The sequence below is a fragment of the Strix aluco genome, chromosome 20, assembly GCF_031877795.1.
Source record: "Strix aluco isolate bStrAlu1 chromosome 20, bStrAlu1.hap1, whole genome shotgun sequence".
Lineage (NCBI taxonomy): Eukaryota > Metazoa > Chordata > Aves > Strigiformes > Strigidae > Strix > Strix aluco.
This window is the reverse complement of record NC_133950.1, coordinates 10,825,832-10,843,387: the sequence shown is the minus strand read 5'-3', so window position 1 is coordinate 10,843,387 and position 17,556 is coordinate 10,825,832. Positions and strand designations below refer to the sequence as shown.

Below are 17,556 nucleotides of genomic sequence, written 5' to 3'. Positions count from 1 at the left end.
TTAGAGAAAGGGTTTTACAAACATCAGGCATTATACAAAACAAACCTTATTTCAAATCTCATTTCCAGAATGAGTCATTTGCTCCCATTTTACAATGTTGAAACTTCTAACAATTATAGGTGATCAAAGCTTTGCAGGCTATTCACATGGCTCTAAGATACCAGCGTTCACAGACTATGATTCATGAAAACACTCACAAATGCTCACAACTCCCACATTAAGGCAAGGAATTAACTTGATTTTTATAGGTAGGAAAGAAAAAAAAAAGCAGAGAGAGAGTAAAGTGACTTATCCACAACCACATAATTGCACAACTGGTACAACTAAGCCAGAGACCTCTGGCTACAAGCCCTGCTCCCTAAACAAAACCAGTGCTCCATCTCATTATTGTCATCCCTCCAGCCTGTCATAGATGTGCATGTCCTGAACTCTGATCTTGTAAAATGGAAATGGAAACTGCAGTTGGTTTCAGCTCATCTCAACAGAATGCTCACTTAAATACAATGATGAAGCAGCCAAGTAACACAGCTTGGGAAAAATTCCACTGCAACTGTTTTCAAGATACAGCATGAAATTCTAATGTGATATATCCAACCTGAAACCAAATCCAGTCCTGCTGTGGGCTTAGTGTTACACACTACCAAGCACGGGTTTCCTCTCTCCAGCAGCTATGAGCATTATACAGCAGCAACTCTCTGGACAGCAAATCAATATGGCTGGACATCAGAAAAGCCTCAGGATCTTTAAAACTTCATTTAGAACTAATACACGAAGTTGATTAAGTGAGCTTTTCTCACCCAGGAGAATGGGGATGATGTAGACTGAACAAAATTTAAGAGTCAGACTAGAGCTGTCTTTCTCATAAATTCATTGACCTGAAAGCTCTCTCCTTACATTCCAATCCACTTCCGCTTCTCTCCCACTCTCTTATTCTTTCCTCATGATCCTCTCTCTAGATCAGTGAAACAAGCACTTCAAGATTATCATCTCTCTGAAGTCATAAGCATAAGCTTGAAATGTCACAGACATACTGGACATCAAAGCAGGCATACAATTAAGACTGTGAATCAATCTACCAAATCCAGGTGAAGACGAGAGATCAGACCTAAAAGAAGTTACTTCATGTCATCAGCTGATTTCTAGCAACTGTCTGTGTGCATGCTCTTGACACCTACTGCAACAAATACAACACTCACTCACATCTTCAGCCTGCTAGACAAATTTCTTGAGGGGAACTTATCAGTGTATAAAGACCAAGTATCATTTGAAGGGCACATTCAGTCTGTTTTGCTTACAGTTAAATAGCCCTCTCATCAGAGCTGTAACAAAAAGAGTGCTTCACCCCCAGTTTCTTTCATGTCTTTGAAAGCCTCTTTATGTACTGCTGGTTATTTTCCTTTGTGCCCCAGCTCTTAGAATATCATTTAGCTTTATGCTCTGCCATCCATGAAATTAACCACACAATTCTGTAAGTCATAATAAATCATCAAATTGTTCCATAAGGCATTTGCTGAAGATAAAAATAATTCCAAGAACTCTTCTACAAAGTGTTGGAAAAAAAATATTCTTTTAACTGAAATCCCTGAGCAAACACTACAGGCTGAGAAGGAACAGGATGTCAAGAGTAACATTCTGAGCTTAGAATAGACTTGGATCTCAGGTGAACTACTTCCCTTCAGCAGGAGTTTTGAATCATCACTGCAAATGGCAGCCACATAGAGAAGCTTTAGGAGAGGATTGTCAGCGTGTCTTGCAAACTCATGGAAAAAAAAGCTCACCACACTTTTACTAGACTATGTTGAAACAGCAAATACCTAGGGCAGAACAAAACTGCTGGGCACTTGCACACACAAGCATCAGTATTATTTCATTTAAAACTCTAGATTAGAAGTTGACTGACATGCTTCATACCTGAAGCTGCGCTTCACTCTTGGGATCCAAAGGTTTCTTATAAAGCAAGTGTAAATACCCCGAGCTATGATTCCGTTCATTCTGTTCTCTAGCCTCTTCTACCCCTGCAAATCCCTCCAGCAAGGTTGTCTTCAGAATACTGATATCTCCATGAAGTGACTGCAAATAGAAATAGAACAGATGGGACAAGGTTCAAAGTAACAGTTTTTCATTGCCGTCTCTAGCACAGGGGCTTCTGCAAGCATCTGCCTGAAAGCACAAATGCAAATGTCACCCTCACATTAAAGCAGCATAGTCAGATGTTCCATCTACATCAGACCAGCTTTAGCAGGTTAAGTAGGAACATCAGGTGAGGAACAGTCATTGTGGAGGAGTTAAACAGTTTGAAGATACTCTGCTCACCTCTGTTGTCTCTTTAATTTCCAAGAGGAAGGTGTGAAGATCATCTGACTCAGTTCGCAACATCTTCATTTCCTCTGGAGTACCAACTTGGAAACAGGCCTTGGAAGTCCGGGCCTTCAGTTCCTCCACTTCCTTTTGAAAATGTGCAATCTACAAAGCCAAGCAGAAGAAAGGGCAGCCACTGAAACATTGCAGGGTCTGGAACAAATGTCACAGTTCTTGAATAATGTTTCTAATACACCGTAAACACCTGTCACTTTGCAGCCAAAACAGGAAATTCTTTTGAACATTAACAGGAAAGAATACTTAATTTTTCTAGCACAGCAGCTGAAATTAAAGATGACTGAACAGGACACACAAACAACAATTACAAACCAGGCTGATTATCTTGGGAAAAATTTCCATTCCGATTCCTAAACCACACACCAGACAGACACCATCAGAACGTGTCTGCAGGCCTATACATTGGTCTTACAGTTTCTAAAGTGAGGAAAACTGCTTGAAAAAAATCTCACCTCCTCTCTGATTCCTGCTATGACAGGGTCTGAATCCTTCCACTGGTGGGCCTGTTTCTCTGAAGTTGTACTGGGGAGTGCTGATTTGCCCTGAAAAAAAAAAAAAAAACAAAACACCAAACCCAAAACCAATATTAGGGATATATCCTTAGCAACAGGGAACTAAGGATATTAAAAAATGCCTGCTGTTAGAAATGCCATTCAGACACCAGTCATGAGGGAGACAACTGTCATAACCATAAATACTAGTTCCACAGTAAACTAAGGTATGTGCATGTTTGAAGTTGGACTGTGGACTACCTGGAGATATATGGCTAAAGCTTTATGAAAGAAAAGGAAATCTGTGTGCTGCTCTGTATTGCTGCTTCGATTTTAATGTCTGACAAACTTGGTGTCTTAATACACATCCAAGACATCTCTTGAGTGCTTATTATCTAGGAAAGCTGTGATACCTCATTTCCGTAACAACAGGAAGAACTAGCTTCTACAACTCTGATTAGGCAACATACATCAAAACACAGCTCTCTAAAGACATGCATAGAACAGTTTTAGTCCTGCAGATCTGCTAGTATTTTAAATGTCAAAAGCTAGCTAGTTCTCTGACCTAAGAATAGTCATTCAGTCCAACAAATTCCAAGCAATTCACGGGCCATGTAAAGCATTCACCCTCTAAAGAATCCACTCAAGTTGCCATTACCTGAGTAGAGCTCGGTTTTGCTGCAGATGGGGTGATTTTGGCTGTCTTCTGTAGTAAAGAAGCTGAAGGGATATTTTGAGCAGGACGTGACACTGGAATTTAAAAAGAGGAACAGAAATTTATGAACTTATTGAAAAATAAGCTTGAAAAAACAGGTTGTGACCAGACACAACCGTAATCACCGCTGTCAATCCAAAAGCAATAGTGGCATGGGCCCCAGCGCAAAAACACACTTTCCTTAGGTGCTGTTTTACTCCCATCCAACTTCTCTGCTAATGATAACAACTGTCACTATCCAATATCCAGCTGTACCACTCCTGAAGGACCTCAAGACCCCCAGTCACACGGTCATTCGAGAGAGAGAATATTATTCTGTTAACAAATGAGTGCTGTCTCATTTAAACTCATTTGTGACCATTTTGAACTCTAGTCACTCCAGATGCAAGATAAGGCACTGATTTGTGTGACTGCCCAGAAACATTCATAAATCAGAGCTGTATTACAGAACACTGAAAATGCCAGAAATTCTGCATGAACTTAAGCAGCTGAATATATTCATTTCACATATGGCTCTCTGGGGACCGAAGTGCACAAATGGAAAAACTTCTCAGTTTCAGGACTAAGTCCATTTACAGGGTGCAAATCAGGAGGTCTGCTGCATCAGTAAAAGCAGCAGGAAAAACAAGAAAGAAAGAAGCCAAACGAAGCTCACTATGTCCTAAAACTGTTAGAACATTGTTTATAATGCATTATTCGCAACTATATGCATCAAACTCCTACCTGCGGCAGGCACAGGGGTCGAAGCCTTCAGTGGTGTGGTAGGAGAGGCTGCGAGGGGTGTGGACTGGCTCAGAGGACCTCCAGAAGCAGTTTTTGAAGTGGTTGAGAATGAAAACATTGTGGAAGTGCATTGGCCACTGCTGCTAGTGGGAGAAGAGGTGTCTACAGCAGTGAACCTGCAACAGAAAGCAGAACATCTTTCAGCTCTGAACTGGTCCTGGCTGTTTCCCCCATTCAAAACAAAGCACTAAGTTCTAATGAATTAGCATCCTCTGGGATCAGCAACAACTCAAGCTCCAGATAGAAAATTACAAGTGTAGCTTCTGGGGATAGTGGGAAGGAGCCATTCAGGATCATTTCTGAATATGTGGAACCACAAAGACTGCTGCCATAGACCCAACCCAGTGAGCAAAAAGTACTGCCCTGCTTCAAAATGCACCTCATCATTTTGCACCAACTAGAGCAAATCTGAGCTGCCCTTCAGTGTCATCCTTGCAGCAAGGCTCAAACAGAAATTCTGCAAGAAAATACGAATTTCTATTCATCTGCAAACTCAGCTCCTCAAGGCAGCCAATTTAAATATTCAGCCATTCACAAGCGTATCATTTGCTTTATACACAAAACATAAAATTTAAAAAGCCATAAGAGCTACCATCAAATCCTGCTGTAGCAAAGACTTTTCTAATTAAAAAATAATCATTTAAACCATCAGAAATTTATGTGAAAATTGCTCTCCACAGAAAACAGCTCCAATTACATAGCTCTGTGTTTTAAACCATTCTTTCTAAAAACAGAGAGCAAGTCTCAGCAGTCAGAGGGAAGAAATCTGAGAACACTCATCACTCAAATCCATTTTGCATAGTTTCTAATCAATGTTAGTTTTCTTTCAGCTGGCATGAACAAGCTTTCAAGACTTCAGATCCTGTGTTCAGTGACCAAGCATCCATTTAAGAACAAAACCAAAAGGTCTGACACCTTCTCCACTGAACACAGGAATGGAAAAGAAATCCATCTGCTATGGATACAGCTTCCTCTCTGCTCCGCAAGTTACTCTTTAGGTTGGAGATAAGGAACCTTCACCAAACAGTCAAAGAAACTTGTGCTAGCACTAACACACTAAAACAGTCCCAGACATAAAGGATTTCAAATCCCAGTGTTCCCCAAGAGTCTTTAAGCCTGATTTGAATCCAACCAAGGCACGGAATTAGAGTTTGATGCCTATGAAGCAAAGATATAAAAAAACTAGTTCTCTGGCAATTTGGCAAATTATCACTCTAATTTTTGGCATTGTCCCTTGACTAGTATTTTGCCCATGAAAATAACACCTAGCATGGGAAGCACTGAGGGTTTTCACAGTCAAGACAGCTATGTTTTAGATAAAGAGAGGCTTCCTCAGTGCTTTCTTGGGATCATGGGAAACAGCTGCCAGGGCAAAAAGCCAGAAACCATCTTCAGAACTACCATACACTGTCCATGCCTGGAGCAATTTAACAAGTATCCAGCCACTGCATTAACTACTGCATCTATTTACTTCTCATTGAGGTTCACTTTGACTGAAGAAGCTGAAGGGGCAAAAGATGACTTCTGTGCAACAGGTGTTGTAGAGAGTGGTGGTGCAGGTGAGCTGTCTGCAGCTGGTTTAAAGTTCATGGATCCAAAGGAAAAGGAGCTGGCCGTGGTTGTAGTGGTGCCCACAGAAGGAGCAGGAGTCACAGATGCCTTTGGAGAAGCAGAGGAGAAAGAGAACGTTGCTGCTCCAGTCAGACTGGGAGCCAGGGCTTGTGTGGAGGCATCCGTGCCAAAGGGGTAAGGCGGAGGATCACTGCCCGCAGAGCCAGGCATCTTCACAGCTGAAGGCATAAAGGAAAAAGCAGCTGCTCCGCTCCCTGCAGGAGGCTGACTTGAGGCAGGCACAGCAGCAGCAGCAACACCTGGTACCGTGTCAGGCTTTAAAGCAGTTGGAGGAGTTGTTGGAGTTGTGGCAGTGCTTCCTGCAGAAAGACAAATGGGGAAGGTAGAGACTCATTTGGCTGCACTGACTAATGGCAGAAGGTACTGCAAGGCCAAACGCTGTTTGATGGGGACAGTTCAGCACTATCTCGCTCACCAGGCAGACAGTGCAGTGAGGAAAAGAGATGGCAGAGACGGGCTTCCAGTCCCCAAACCCAGGAAGTGATACAGAAACTGCACAAAGTCCAAGTCACGATCAATACTACAGTCTGTCTAGATTAATGTTGTCTGGAATTTCCTGTGAAAATGCTTCACCTTTCTCCATTGATTTTGATGAGGTTCCTGCCATCTCAAATAAAACAGGCTGTCAGCACGCAAGTCAGCCAGTGCTGCAGAGAGGCAGGCTGCCGAACAAAAGCATTGTTTGGGGAAGGAGAAGCAAATTTGGGCTTAGAAAAGTGTGGGTTTGCAACTATTACTGCCTGCATGCAGGCAAGCAAAACAATCAGCTTACCTGCCTACCCCAGCGTAGGAAACTGCCTACTTCACACTGCATATAGAAATGCATATGTAACTCAGATAAAACTATTACTCTTCACCTGCTAACACAATTCCACAGTGCTGCAGAAAGCTATTGTTTAAATAAACTTTTGCTGCAGCCAAACTAACACCTTAGTTCATATCATGGCCTCCTGTGGCAAAACATATGGAGGAAAACCATCACACCTCTGCAGCATACAGACCATGCTCTGGGTCTGAACAGTGCTTGATCCCTGTCCCCAGGCAGAGCCTGAAGTCACTGCTGCAGCTCCAGTCGTATACCCCAAAGCTGGGCCAAGGGCCTCCCAGAATTGCTTTGGCCCCGCTCCCCAAAGGTTGATTGCACAGTAGAGTCTAAGTGTGCAGACTGCAGAGTGCTTGAGATCCCACACAATGAACAGGACTAGATAATTTCACACTGATGTGCAAAAGACAGAGAACAGTTCTGGGAACACAAAACACCCAAGAATTTCTCCCCATTATCATTATAAAGAAAAATATATCTTTTCTGTGACCACATACATGTCTGACTACCAAACTTACAGATGAAGATGACAAAGATCTACAAATGCAAGTGTTTCCCTAACCCACCAGAGCACTTACCTGCTGACTTTGGAACTCTCTCCCCTACCAACAGCAAGGGCTCTGGGGTCACAATAAGCGATCTGACCCCCGGGTTTTGATTGATCATGTAAAACGGGCAGAGCACACCATCCGTAGAGAGCAAGATGAGAACTGGAGCTGGAGCAAGGGTCTTCTCGTCACCTGCAAGAGACCACATATGTAAGTCCTGCAGCCAAAGTTTCCTGTCCTGTTCCTACTGGCATTGGCACCTTCATGTGACTTGCTTAGCACAGTATTCCTTACATTTCTCCCTTCTTGCTTTCACTTGCATCTTTGTTCCCTTGCTTCTCTGTGAATGTCCAATTCTCTTTTTTTACTTCTTTATTCCTTCCTATTCCTGACTTCATGTTTCATAAATTCAGAGGGTTATTTTGACAATCCAATGTCATCTCCTGAATGACAAAGCCCAACGTTCAACCATGAATTCCTGTACCAAGCTTCTTCATATTTTGAAGCAGTCCTTTTTCTTCACCTGTACAGCGCTCCCTCCTTCAATCCTCTATGCCTTTCAGCAGTCCCCACGTTCCATTGGGTCCTGTCACATCATTAACATTCACATACATAAAGTATGAAAGAGAATTGCTACTTAGGAAACTTTTTAAATTTAAAGAAATCCAACATCAGACAAACATCCTGATGATCTGAACCTCCAATATGAAATACCTGCATTTTGTGCAGCTGCAGCTTTGAGCCTAGAGTCCATATATTCTCAGCACAGTTAAAGGCCCCAAACCACTCCCTGTACTTCTAAAAAAACCTAAAAAACCTTCTATAATGTTTTAACTGTGCTTAAACAACAAAACCCAACAGATCTAGGATGCAGGAAAAATCTGCTATAATCACGGTGCTTTGTTTGTCAGGCAGTGCAGTGGGTGGCCATGTTTCTCTACCTATTGGTTCTTCAGGAAAAGCACGCTAGGGAAGGGCAGTTTCCATCTGGGAACAAGCTCCAGGACAAATGAGGTTTCTTTGCAATCCAAACTTGCTGTGAACTGCAAAGCCAATTAATGTGCAGCCAAAACCAAGCTGATTGCACTCTGTGAGAACACAGAGAATGCGTTAGCAAAAAGCTTCTCCAAAAACCTTTCTAAAAACTTCTAAAGTAGCACAACCTGGGCTTAAAAAAAAAGCTGTCCTGGCAAATTCTTTAATCCAATAACTGTATAGATTAACAGAGAAAATGCTTCAAATTCAATTTTGCATTCAAGTACAAAGTATGACCTCAATTCCCTTCTGTAGGTTTCCATTCAGGTAAAGTTCTCAGTTAATCGGCACCCTCCTGTGCTCTTCAGGAACTCCTGACTGCAGTACCTTCCACTCTGCCTGAAGGCATCTCTATTTCAGTCTTTCTCTAGGTTTCAAGGGAGAGTTTTCAGAATTCACTAAGGTACAACACAATAGCTCAGATGTACCTTCAGCTCCAGCCTCTGACAAGGTGCTTTAAAGAGCCTTCAGGCAGCGCAGAAGGTACAGCAATAATGCAACTGGCTAGATGTAGAGCACAGCAGGGTTCAGTCAGTACTGGCCCTGTGCTTTAGTGCAGAATTAAAACCTACGCATTCACCTCAATGATCTTTGCTTTTTCTGGCTTTTAAACTAACCCACTTTCCCTTTAGATCAGCACAGATGTACTTCATACAAAACAGTTCTGCAAAATGATATAAGCTACAAGAATAAAGAAAACCTCACAGGCAGTCCGAAATCCCTGGTGTTAGACTATGACTCCTTTAAACTCACTGTTATCCTGGCTCTGTGAAACACAGACATAACTCAGGTGCTTTGTTTGCCACATCTGTCAGCGGAGTATCCCAGGCTGCTGAAAGCTTTGAGGAAGAACTGCATTTAACGCTTAGCCATTTGAATCCTTACACAGAAGCAAGCTGTGTGCTTGGTGTAAAAGGGCAAGATGTGTGTTGGTCTCCCTTTCAGAACGATCTCCCAGAACCCTGAGCATCGGGCTGCCCCTCAAATGTATCTCATATATTGCTATTATTGGACTATTCCACAAGAAAGATTGACAAGACTTACTGATCGGGATAGGCATGTTACTGGTGTAGTCTACAGCAACGCCAACAGGCAGCGTGTCATCGCTCTTATCTGTCACAGGGAGTTCTGCTCTGCTGGAGTCCTCCAAAACCCATGATTCCCAGTTCTGCAAACAGTTAAGATTATTATATTGACTACTGCTTTCCTGTGATCAGCCTTCTTCAGAACTCTAGTCTACTACAGTTGAAAGATAAGACAGCAAAAAAGCTAGAGGACATCTACTTAAATTTGTCAGATTACCAAATGCCAGAACTATCAGGGCCCTTCACAGATTCGTGTGTGATTTCTCACACATCATTGCTCATCAGTTACAGCCAGTTTTAACGTTTGACTTCAACTGATGACCTCACATGCATCACTTTATTATAGTGAGCTTGAAAAGTTTTGAGACTGCCACATGAATCATGAAAAATAGATTTATGATACTTGGTTCACAACACACCATGCTTCTGTTTATCCCTTCTCTTTGGTGTCACCCAGATCTCCTGTTCATCCAAGAATTAAATTTATCTTAAGATTCTGTACAACTCAGATGTAAAAAGAAAGGGGTTTTGTTTGGTTTCGGGGTGTTTTTAAAAAATATACCATCTCATTGTATTGCAGGTCTTATATAGGTTATACTCGCTTAGATGTTTGAGATAGAGGAGGTACATACGCACAAATGCAACACAAACAAAAATATTACCTGATCCCCTTGCCTGGCAAGAATGCTGACTTCTGTGGAAGCTGCCGAAGCTGCCAGAACTAGATCCCTGTAAGCATGGACACAAATAGGTTAAAATCAACATGACAATCCATGGCGAGGTCCCCAGCTCCACAATTCATTATCATCTACACAAATTCATAACTAGGAATGCAGTTATAAAAATATAAATCTGACTTTTCCTCCCAATATGAGGGAAACATGATTGCTACATCACCATAGAACTTTTTATTTTTCATTTAAAACTAGTCACCAGGGGCTGAATCCCCTTGCCAACCAATGATTTGACAGACACTGTATCATTATAAATAATCATGGTCCAAGACAGGTAGTTGAAAAGTTAGGAACAGCTTCTTCACACAGAGACACAATTAAGTGAGACAAAAGGTTGTGCTTTACCCAAGCTATGACTTACAACCTTCAAGGGAAATGGTTATGACAGATCTTAAACAATCTTTTATACCTCCATGAAATCATATTAATTCTCACCAGATAAACGAGTATGTTGGCATGGAGATAAAGCATGCAGGAGAAATTAGCTGTACTTTCAGAAAGCATTTTCAAAATAACAATTTTATTTCATTTCTCTCATATTCAGGTATTATGTACTTTACAAAAAAGAGGAATACAATATATGAAGCACTGCCCACTCAGATATGCATAACAACGGAAAGACCTTGCCATGATTCCCACCACTCACCATTCCTCAACATAGTTGAGGAAGTAATGATGCTGTCTCTCCGTGCAGCTCCCATAGCAAGGCTCCATGAAATTCACAAACTTCTCTGGTCGCCTCTCTTCCTTTTTCTGTAAGACCAACATTGGTAATTTACCTTCCAATACAGAAACCAAGTAACCTCCCATAAATATGACTGCACCAGGGTACACCAATAATTGCCACATACTTCAAGAGAGAACAGGCATCATGACACCACTTGAAAAACAAAGAACAAAGCAAACAAAGCAAAACCCTCCTCCAAAAGATAAAGGAAAAATAAAGGGGTTACCAGGGAATTTAGGTCTCACCACCCCCACCCTGCAATGAAAAACCTGATACTAAGTAAGAGCATATCAACAGGCCTGAAAGTCTCCTTAACCTAAACAAAAAAATACACATATACACACACAAAATGTATCAGGACTCTACATGAGGTAAGGTTTTCTTCCCAAGTGTTTACTTCAGAGGCCAGGAGTCTTCATGTCATAAATTTGATCTCAGCAGAGAATAGATGACCGACTGGGTTTTGAGTGGATACTACTCCCTCCACTCAATCCCCCAAACCATGATTCGCAGTAGCGCCAATCTCAAATTCTACATGATGCCAATGTGAATAATAAAAACAACTACTAATAAATAAATAATATTACAACTTGCCATTGTAATAAACAAGTCACGAACAAGCAACAAACACTTCTGTCATTGTGACTTGCTGGCACTTACAGGCATTATGGCTATGACCACTTCTGGAGGTGTTTCCAGTGTCCCATCAGCTGCTGCATATACAATAGTAAAGACATATGTGCCAATCCACAGCACATCCAACACTGAAAGAGAAGGAAACAAATACCTCAGCCAGAAACACATCAGAATGACATTCCTTGTATATCGATTTTAATTGTGCATAGCACACAAAATAACAAATAAACAATCACTAACTTCTAAACTACCAAGATAAAGAATTCCAATTCTTTGTCTGCAGAACATCAATCTTATTAGGGGGGAAAAGCTATTTGATCCCAGAAATTTCAAACACAAACCAAAAGAATGTATTTGATTTGCTTCATGATATCACAAGCAAGATAACAGCAGTGTTGCCAAACATGGATGATGTTTTGGCATATCCAAATGAAGTGTTTCTGTTTTTCTAAGCTTACTGCTTTGACATTTTATTGAAGAGTCAAAATGATGAGATGAAACTCACAGGAAACACGAGAATGGGATTTATATCCAGGAATCTTCACGCTAAAAGGAAATTACTTGTGACAGTACTGTCTATCAGATCAATGAGCAAAAAATAGCTTGTAGAACGCCTATTTAAAACATTCTAGAAATAGACAAGGACTCTGGCTGACTGGTAATTTTTCTGTGCAACACAGAGATAAAGCATATAATTATTTTTTTCCAAATATTTAAAAGTCACACTGTAATTACATAACCAGTACAATATACAGCTACTATAACTAAAACAATGTGAGGAGGAATAAGTGAAAATATGTTAAAAGAGAAAACAAGTTAAAAAGGAGTAAAAAGATGTACCTTTAACAGGATTGTCCGAGTCATAAAAGGGAGGACAAGGAATTACTTTCTTCTCCTGCAGATTCTGCAAATAAAAATACTCTTAAATACAAAGAAAAAGCCAACAAACAAAGCCCATTGCAAGTTTTGGAGAAAGCCCAGAGAACTGGTTTAGAGCAATTCACCCACTTTTTAACACTGATCATGCACCACTCTGAAATCGTGACTTCTCAGTCATAGATGCAAACCTTAAACTAAACCCAACATTGGTCTAAGACACTTTAATATTTCTGAAGTGCTTGGGCAGCTTCACATGGTTCACACTATGTGCCAACTGACCAAATTCTGGAGCTTGTGATGCAAATAAAGCATATTGCAAACTAGTGATGAGACATGAGGCTTTACTAGCAACAATACTTACAGGCAGATATTGCACCACGGTGCCATTTTGCCTCCCCACAGCCAGTTGTTTTCCCTTTGGGCTCCAACACACTAAGCAAAAAAGAGAATTTCATTAGCACTAAGGAACTGAAGAGTTACAAAGGCCCTGCAAAAGCAGAACCAATAAATTTAAGCCACATTTTTTTCCCCTGCAAAAAAATCATTAATCTGAATTAAACAGGGAGCCATCCGGTCACAGAGAAAGCAAGACTGCACAGATCAAAACCCAACAGATGATGACTCTTAGTCACATGCTTCCTTGGAAATGACAGTCAAACCTGAGACAGCACAAACCACAGGTGGGCACATTTGACTAATTCACAAGATGCAGCTCTTCCAATCAACCAGGAAAGAGCAGTTACATTGCAACACACTTTACGAGTCTCAGGAGTTTAAATCCTTCCTTTCTATGAATTTTTTTTTTTTTTTTTTAAGAAAACTCCTCCCTAGACAAACAGTGTCTTTTTACACCTATCAATCTGCTTCTACTTGTCAGTGTCTGGCTTTCTGTATGCTGTCCGAGGCTGCCACTCACCAGATGTCACAGCTACGGAGGAAGGCAGTGTGGCATACACCTTCACAGAGTCTGTGACCTGCAGGACGGAGATGCTGCCATCGGAGAGGCAGATGGCCACCATGGCGGGGCTGGCAGGGTTCCACTTCAGGTCATTGACCATTGCTGCGCTTCCCGAGTCCTTGGCCAGTTTGTGGTAAGCAAACGCACGTTTCTGCTGTTTTGCCTTTTAGGAAAGACACATACACGAATGACAGTCAAAAGCTGAGCACAAAATCAAGTTCTCCCAAAGCTGTAATTCAAAGCAGTTTCGACCTTCCTATAAATTAATGACTGATAAAACTAAGAAGCAGATTTTGAGGTTACTGAACAATTCCTTTACAAGACATCTCCCACAGAAAGACAGAAAATTCCACCTAAACTATGTCTCTCCTCCTGCTGTATTCTGAAAAAAAAACAAAACCAAACCAACCCACTTTGCATATGCTTTACCTGATTTAAGAACGTGCGGACATCAAAAAAGCCAATGAAGGAACCGATCTCACTGGACATCATACAGACAGACAGCGTGAGATTATCACAGCTTAGAGCCAGGTGCTGCACAGGAAACTTCATGGGAACTAAGGTACTCTGAACATTCTCCACTTGAAACACAAAAGGAAAGGAAGATAGAATGAAGGGAACAAATTTAAATAGCAGGAACTGTTCTTGTAAACAGTTAGAACAAGCTTATGCAAAAATCACCAGTCCTATTAACAGCTGCTGTCAAAGCTAACATGTAGGAAAAAACAGAGTGAAAGCAAACCCTTTCATCACTATCAATACAGCCTCTAGAGTTGCCAAATTCCTAAGAGAAAGAAATTCTACTTTCCTTCCTCAGTAACCTGAAAAAAAAGTAAGTGGACAGATTTTCTGTTTTACTTATGTACGCACATGAATACCTCGAGTGGTACGGTTACTAAGGACAACAGGAGAACAAAAACCATTTTGCTCTTAGGTGGTGGAACAGCAATTGCTTCCTCTCTTGCAGTCGTTTAGTCAGAGTGGATAACTCAGCACGAGAGCTCTGTCCCTCCACTCGCACACATCCCTGAGGCATGCACAGGATCACAGCTCAAAGACTGGCTACCAAGACAGTGTGTGGCTGCAAGGAAAGGAGTAAATTCTGAAGTAGGAAAAGTCAACCTCACTGTATGGCACTGACACAGGTGACCAAACCTGAATGACACCTGAACAGGAACTAGCACAGAGCATCCTGGTGACGTCTCCCCAACAACTGTACTTCATTTCAGGTAGAGGTACAGCAAATATTGTTCCTGCCTTCTCATGCAAGAAAATGTTGTAATTTCAAGTGCACAGAAGACCATGACAAGGACTATACCAGAAACCAAGAGTTCCATATCATAAAAACCTGTATAAAGCTGCCTCTGCAAAGACATGAGCATGACTTACCAATTTTATTGGGATCTTCTCCCAGCTGGTTTTGCATGAGAAGATTTCTAGTGTGAAAGATCTGCAGGCTGGTTCCTCCACCAGCAAACACCAGCCCGTATTTGTTAGACACCGCAAGGAGACTTGAGCGTTCTTTGGGAAGATCATCTGGAGCATCAAAGATGCGGACCTTCTTCAGAGCTCTGAACTGAAAATCCTGTTGTAAGAGAGTTGGGAAGGAGCTGTACATATGCTGGCAAAGAGAAATAGTTTGCTTCAGTTTCTCTAAGACAGTAAATTGAAAAGCCTCTCCAGGAGAGCTGCAAAACACCTGTCAAGGCAGAGTCCACACCGACACTGTCACTGGCCATCCCATCACATTTTCTGTCTCATCTAAGAAAGACTGTGATCACAGCACATTTTTTCCATTGGCTGAATTTCTCTTCTACCCAGTGCCTACAGTTCATAAAAAACTGCAGGAGTTGCATCTGTCCAGGACATCTAACCTTCTCAGAAATGTACCAAAACTAGCCAATGGATACAGAAGAAAAAAACAAAGAGAAAGGAACAAAGCAGAGATACAACACAACCGAACAAAACTTGTTGCCGCAAAGCTATAAAGCACACATCTGCCTAGATGTGTCTTTGCTTGCTACTGTAATTTATGACACACAGAACAGATACAGTTACTCCTTCCAGCCACCCCAGTAATTACTTTGTATAATCAGACTTATTTTTTGCATTCATTTCTCTCACAATTTATATTGTCCTTTTGTAAAAGGGGGAAAAGAAAAGCAGAGTGAGAGATAAAAACCCCCAACACACAAACTGAATTAAGAAACAGCAGTTGCACTATTACCATGCAAAACCTGAGGTTCCCCCTAGGAATAAGTCTCTCTTCCCAAGGTGCCAATTGGTGAACAGAGCACTGAATCTAACACCAGGAACAAGAGTCAAGCATCTGAGTTTTATTTCCAAATTATTGCCAAAGCACTGAGTAAGTACATTCCTGCAACCTGAGGAGGCTGTGGGAACTCAGAACCTTCTGCAAAACAAACAGCCCACTCCCTTGTTTTTGAAGGTGCCTGAGCAGAAAGCAGCTGCACAAAGATCCGTATGGGTTTCAAGAATCCATCCTGTCATGTCCCTGCTTATACAGCCTCACGGTAACATTCTGGGAGACACAGCGATGGGCTGGGCTGGCACCATGCAGCAAGACTCCAGTTTACACTGTACCATAGCAGACAACCACACATGCTGTTCCTAAAAGCAGATCCCCAGCACAAGGCATATTTACAGAACATAGAAACACATCACCCCTCTCCCAAAATAAGGTTCCAACTCTCACATTCTGCCTCTCCTCCCCTAGGCTTTACCAAGGCTCCCCTCCACCACAGGCCATACCAGTCCCTCTCTCTTCCACACCACAGGCTTTGTACCACTCTGCTGAAAAGTCTTAAAGTGCTTCACAAACCCTGCGAGGCTGCCTCCAAAGGCCCCCACCATCACCCGAGCCACCACCACCCCCCACACACCGGCCTGCCAGCCCCACGGCCCAAGCCAAGTCCCTCCCATTGCCTACCACCCCTCACAGCCCAGGCCAAGCCCTCCCTAAGCCCCGCTCCCCTCAGGGCCCGAGTCCGCCCCCCTCCACGGCCTGTCACCCCCGCTCCGGGCCCAAGCCAACAGCCCCGGCCCGAGCCAACGCGCCTGCCACCTCCCGCACCGCCCCAGGCAACCCCCCACCACCGCAGGCTGCCCCTTCACAACCCGCCTGCTCTTCCTTCACCCCTCACCTTCATCTCCCGCTCCGGGATCACGTCCATATCGTCCCCCATGGCGGCGCCGGCAGCCCCGAGGCCCGCGGTCCCCTGCGCCCAGCCGGGAAACCCCCGCGCGCCCGCCGGTGCGCTCACTTCCGCTTCCGGCGGGGCCGCTCGAGCCACAGCTCTCGATGGTCCGCGGCGGCCTGAGTCCTCCAGCGGGTTCCGCCTTATGGCAGCTGCGGCCGTGCTCGGCTCCCGGGGGGGGCTAAAAGCTGGGAGGATAAATGCCTGCCCCTCCCGGCGGAGAGCCTGCCCGCACGGCGAGGCCTAGCAAGCAGCTGTGTTTAATAAACCCTTTATGTTCTGAGGTGGGGCCTGACCCGGTCGCAGAGGGTGCTGCAGGCCGCACCCGCCGGCCCCTCTGCCCTGAGGAGATCCGGCCCACAGGTGCTGGCAGGCAGCAGCTTCCACTCTGTCCGTCAACTCTCGGTAAAGGCTTTCGAGGCGTTTTCCACAGCAGAGATCTTGGTGTTGCTGCAGCTCTAAGCAAATCCTGCTCCCTTAGCGTGGGCTGCAGCGGGAGCACATGGTCCGATGCTCGGGGTTGGTCCCTGTACACCTCCAGTTACATGTGATGAGCTGGAAACATGGAAGTTCTGTGAGCTGGGGTGGCCTCGCTGTGCTCCAGGGCCCCACAAAAGCAGCATGTGTGTTTTCAGACACAGGAGGACCTGGGTTTCTTTCCTTTCCCCCTCCTGCCTCAAGTGTGGGGGGTTCAGCCCCCACTCACAGTGCCAGCATGGTGTGTATCACCTTAGCACTTAGCTCTGTGGGGACAAGGACATCTTGAGAAGGGCTGTAGCCAGCTCTGGCAGGTTGTACCTCTCTTTTCCAGGACCAGAAGGACAAGGATTTCCTCAGAGACAAAAGCAATGATGGCTTTGGGTAGTGACCTGAACTGTGGCAAACCACATCTAAATTTCCCTAGTGTAATACACTC

General features: G+C 43.3%; 1 protein-coding gene across 4 annotated transcripts in view; it reads right to left on the bottom strand.

Moving 5' to 3' along the window:
* NUP214 (nucleoporin 214) overlaps window positions 1-16,697 on the bottom strand; it is a 45,338-nt gene extending 28,641 nt beyond the window's left edge. For all 4 annotated transcript variants that reach the window (XM_074846441.1, XM_074846443.1, XM_074846442.1 and 1 more), the window contains exons 1-17: window positions 16,587-16,697; window positions 14,812-15,007; window positions 13,852-14,003; window positions 13,381-13,585; window positions 12,826-12,896; window positions 12,426-12,489; window positions 11,610-11,713; window positions 10,869-10,975; window positions 10,151-10,217; window positions 9,448-9,571; window positions 7,399-7,560; window positions 5,837-6,296; window positions 4,306-4,481; window positions 3,526-3,617; window positions 2,829-2,918; window positions 2,314-2,463; window positions 1,912-2,070 (exon numbers count right to left, since the gene is read on the bottom strand). In XM_074846441.1, coding sequence (XP_074702542.1) covers window positions 1,912-2,070; window positions 2,314-2,463; window positions 2,829-2,918; window positions 3,526-3,617; window positions 4,306-4,481; window positions 5,837-6,296; window positions 7,399-7,560; window positions 9,448-9,571; window positions 10,151-10,217; window positions 10,869-10,975; window positions 11,610-11,713; window positions 12,426-12,489; window positions 12,826-12,896; window positions 13,381-13,585; window positions 13,852-14,003; window positions 14,812-15,007; window positions 16,587-16,628 — 2,421 coding nt within the window. In that variant the 5' untranslated portion in view covers window positions 16,629-16,697. The remainder of the gene's footprint in view (window positions 1-1,911; window positions 2,071-2,313; window positions 2,464-2,828; window positions 2,919-3,525; window positions 3,618-4,305; window positions 4,482-5,836; window positions 6,297-7,398; window positions 7,561-9,447; window positions 9,572-10,150; window positions 10,218-10,868; window positions 10,976-11,609; window positions 11,714-12,425; window positions 12,490-12,825; window positions 12,897-13,380; window positions 13,586-13,851; window positions 14,004-14,811; window positions 15,008-16,586) is intronic.
* Window positions 16,698-17,556: the final 859 nt, after the last annotated feature.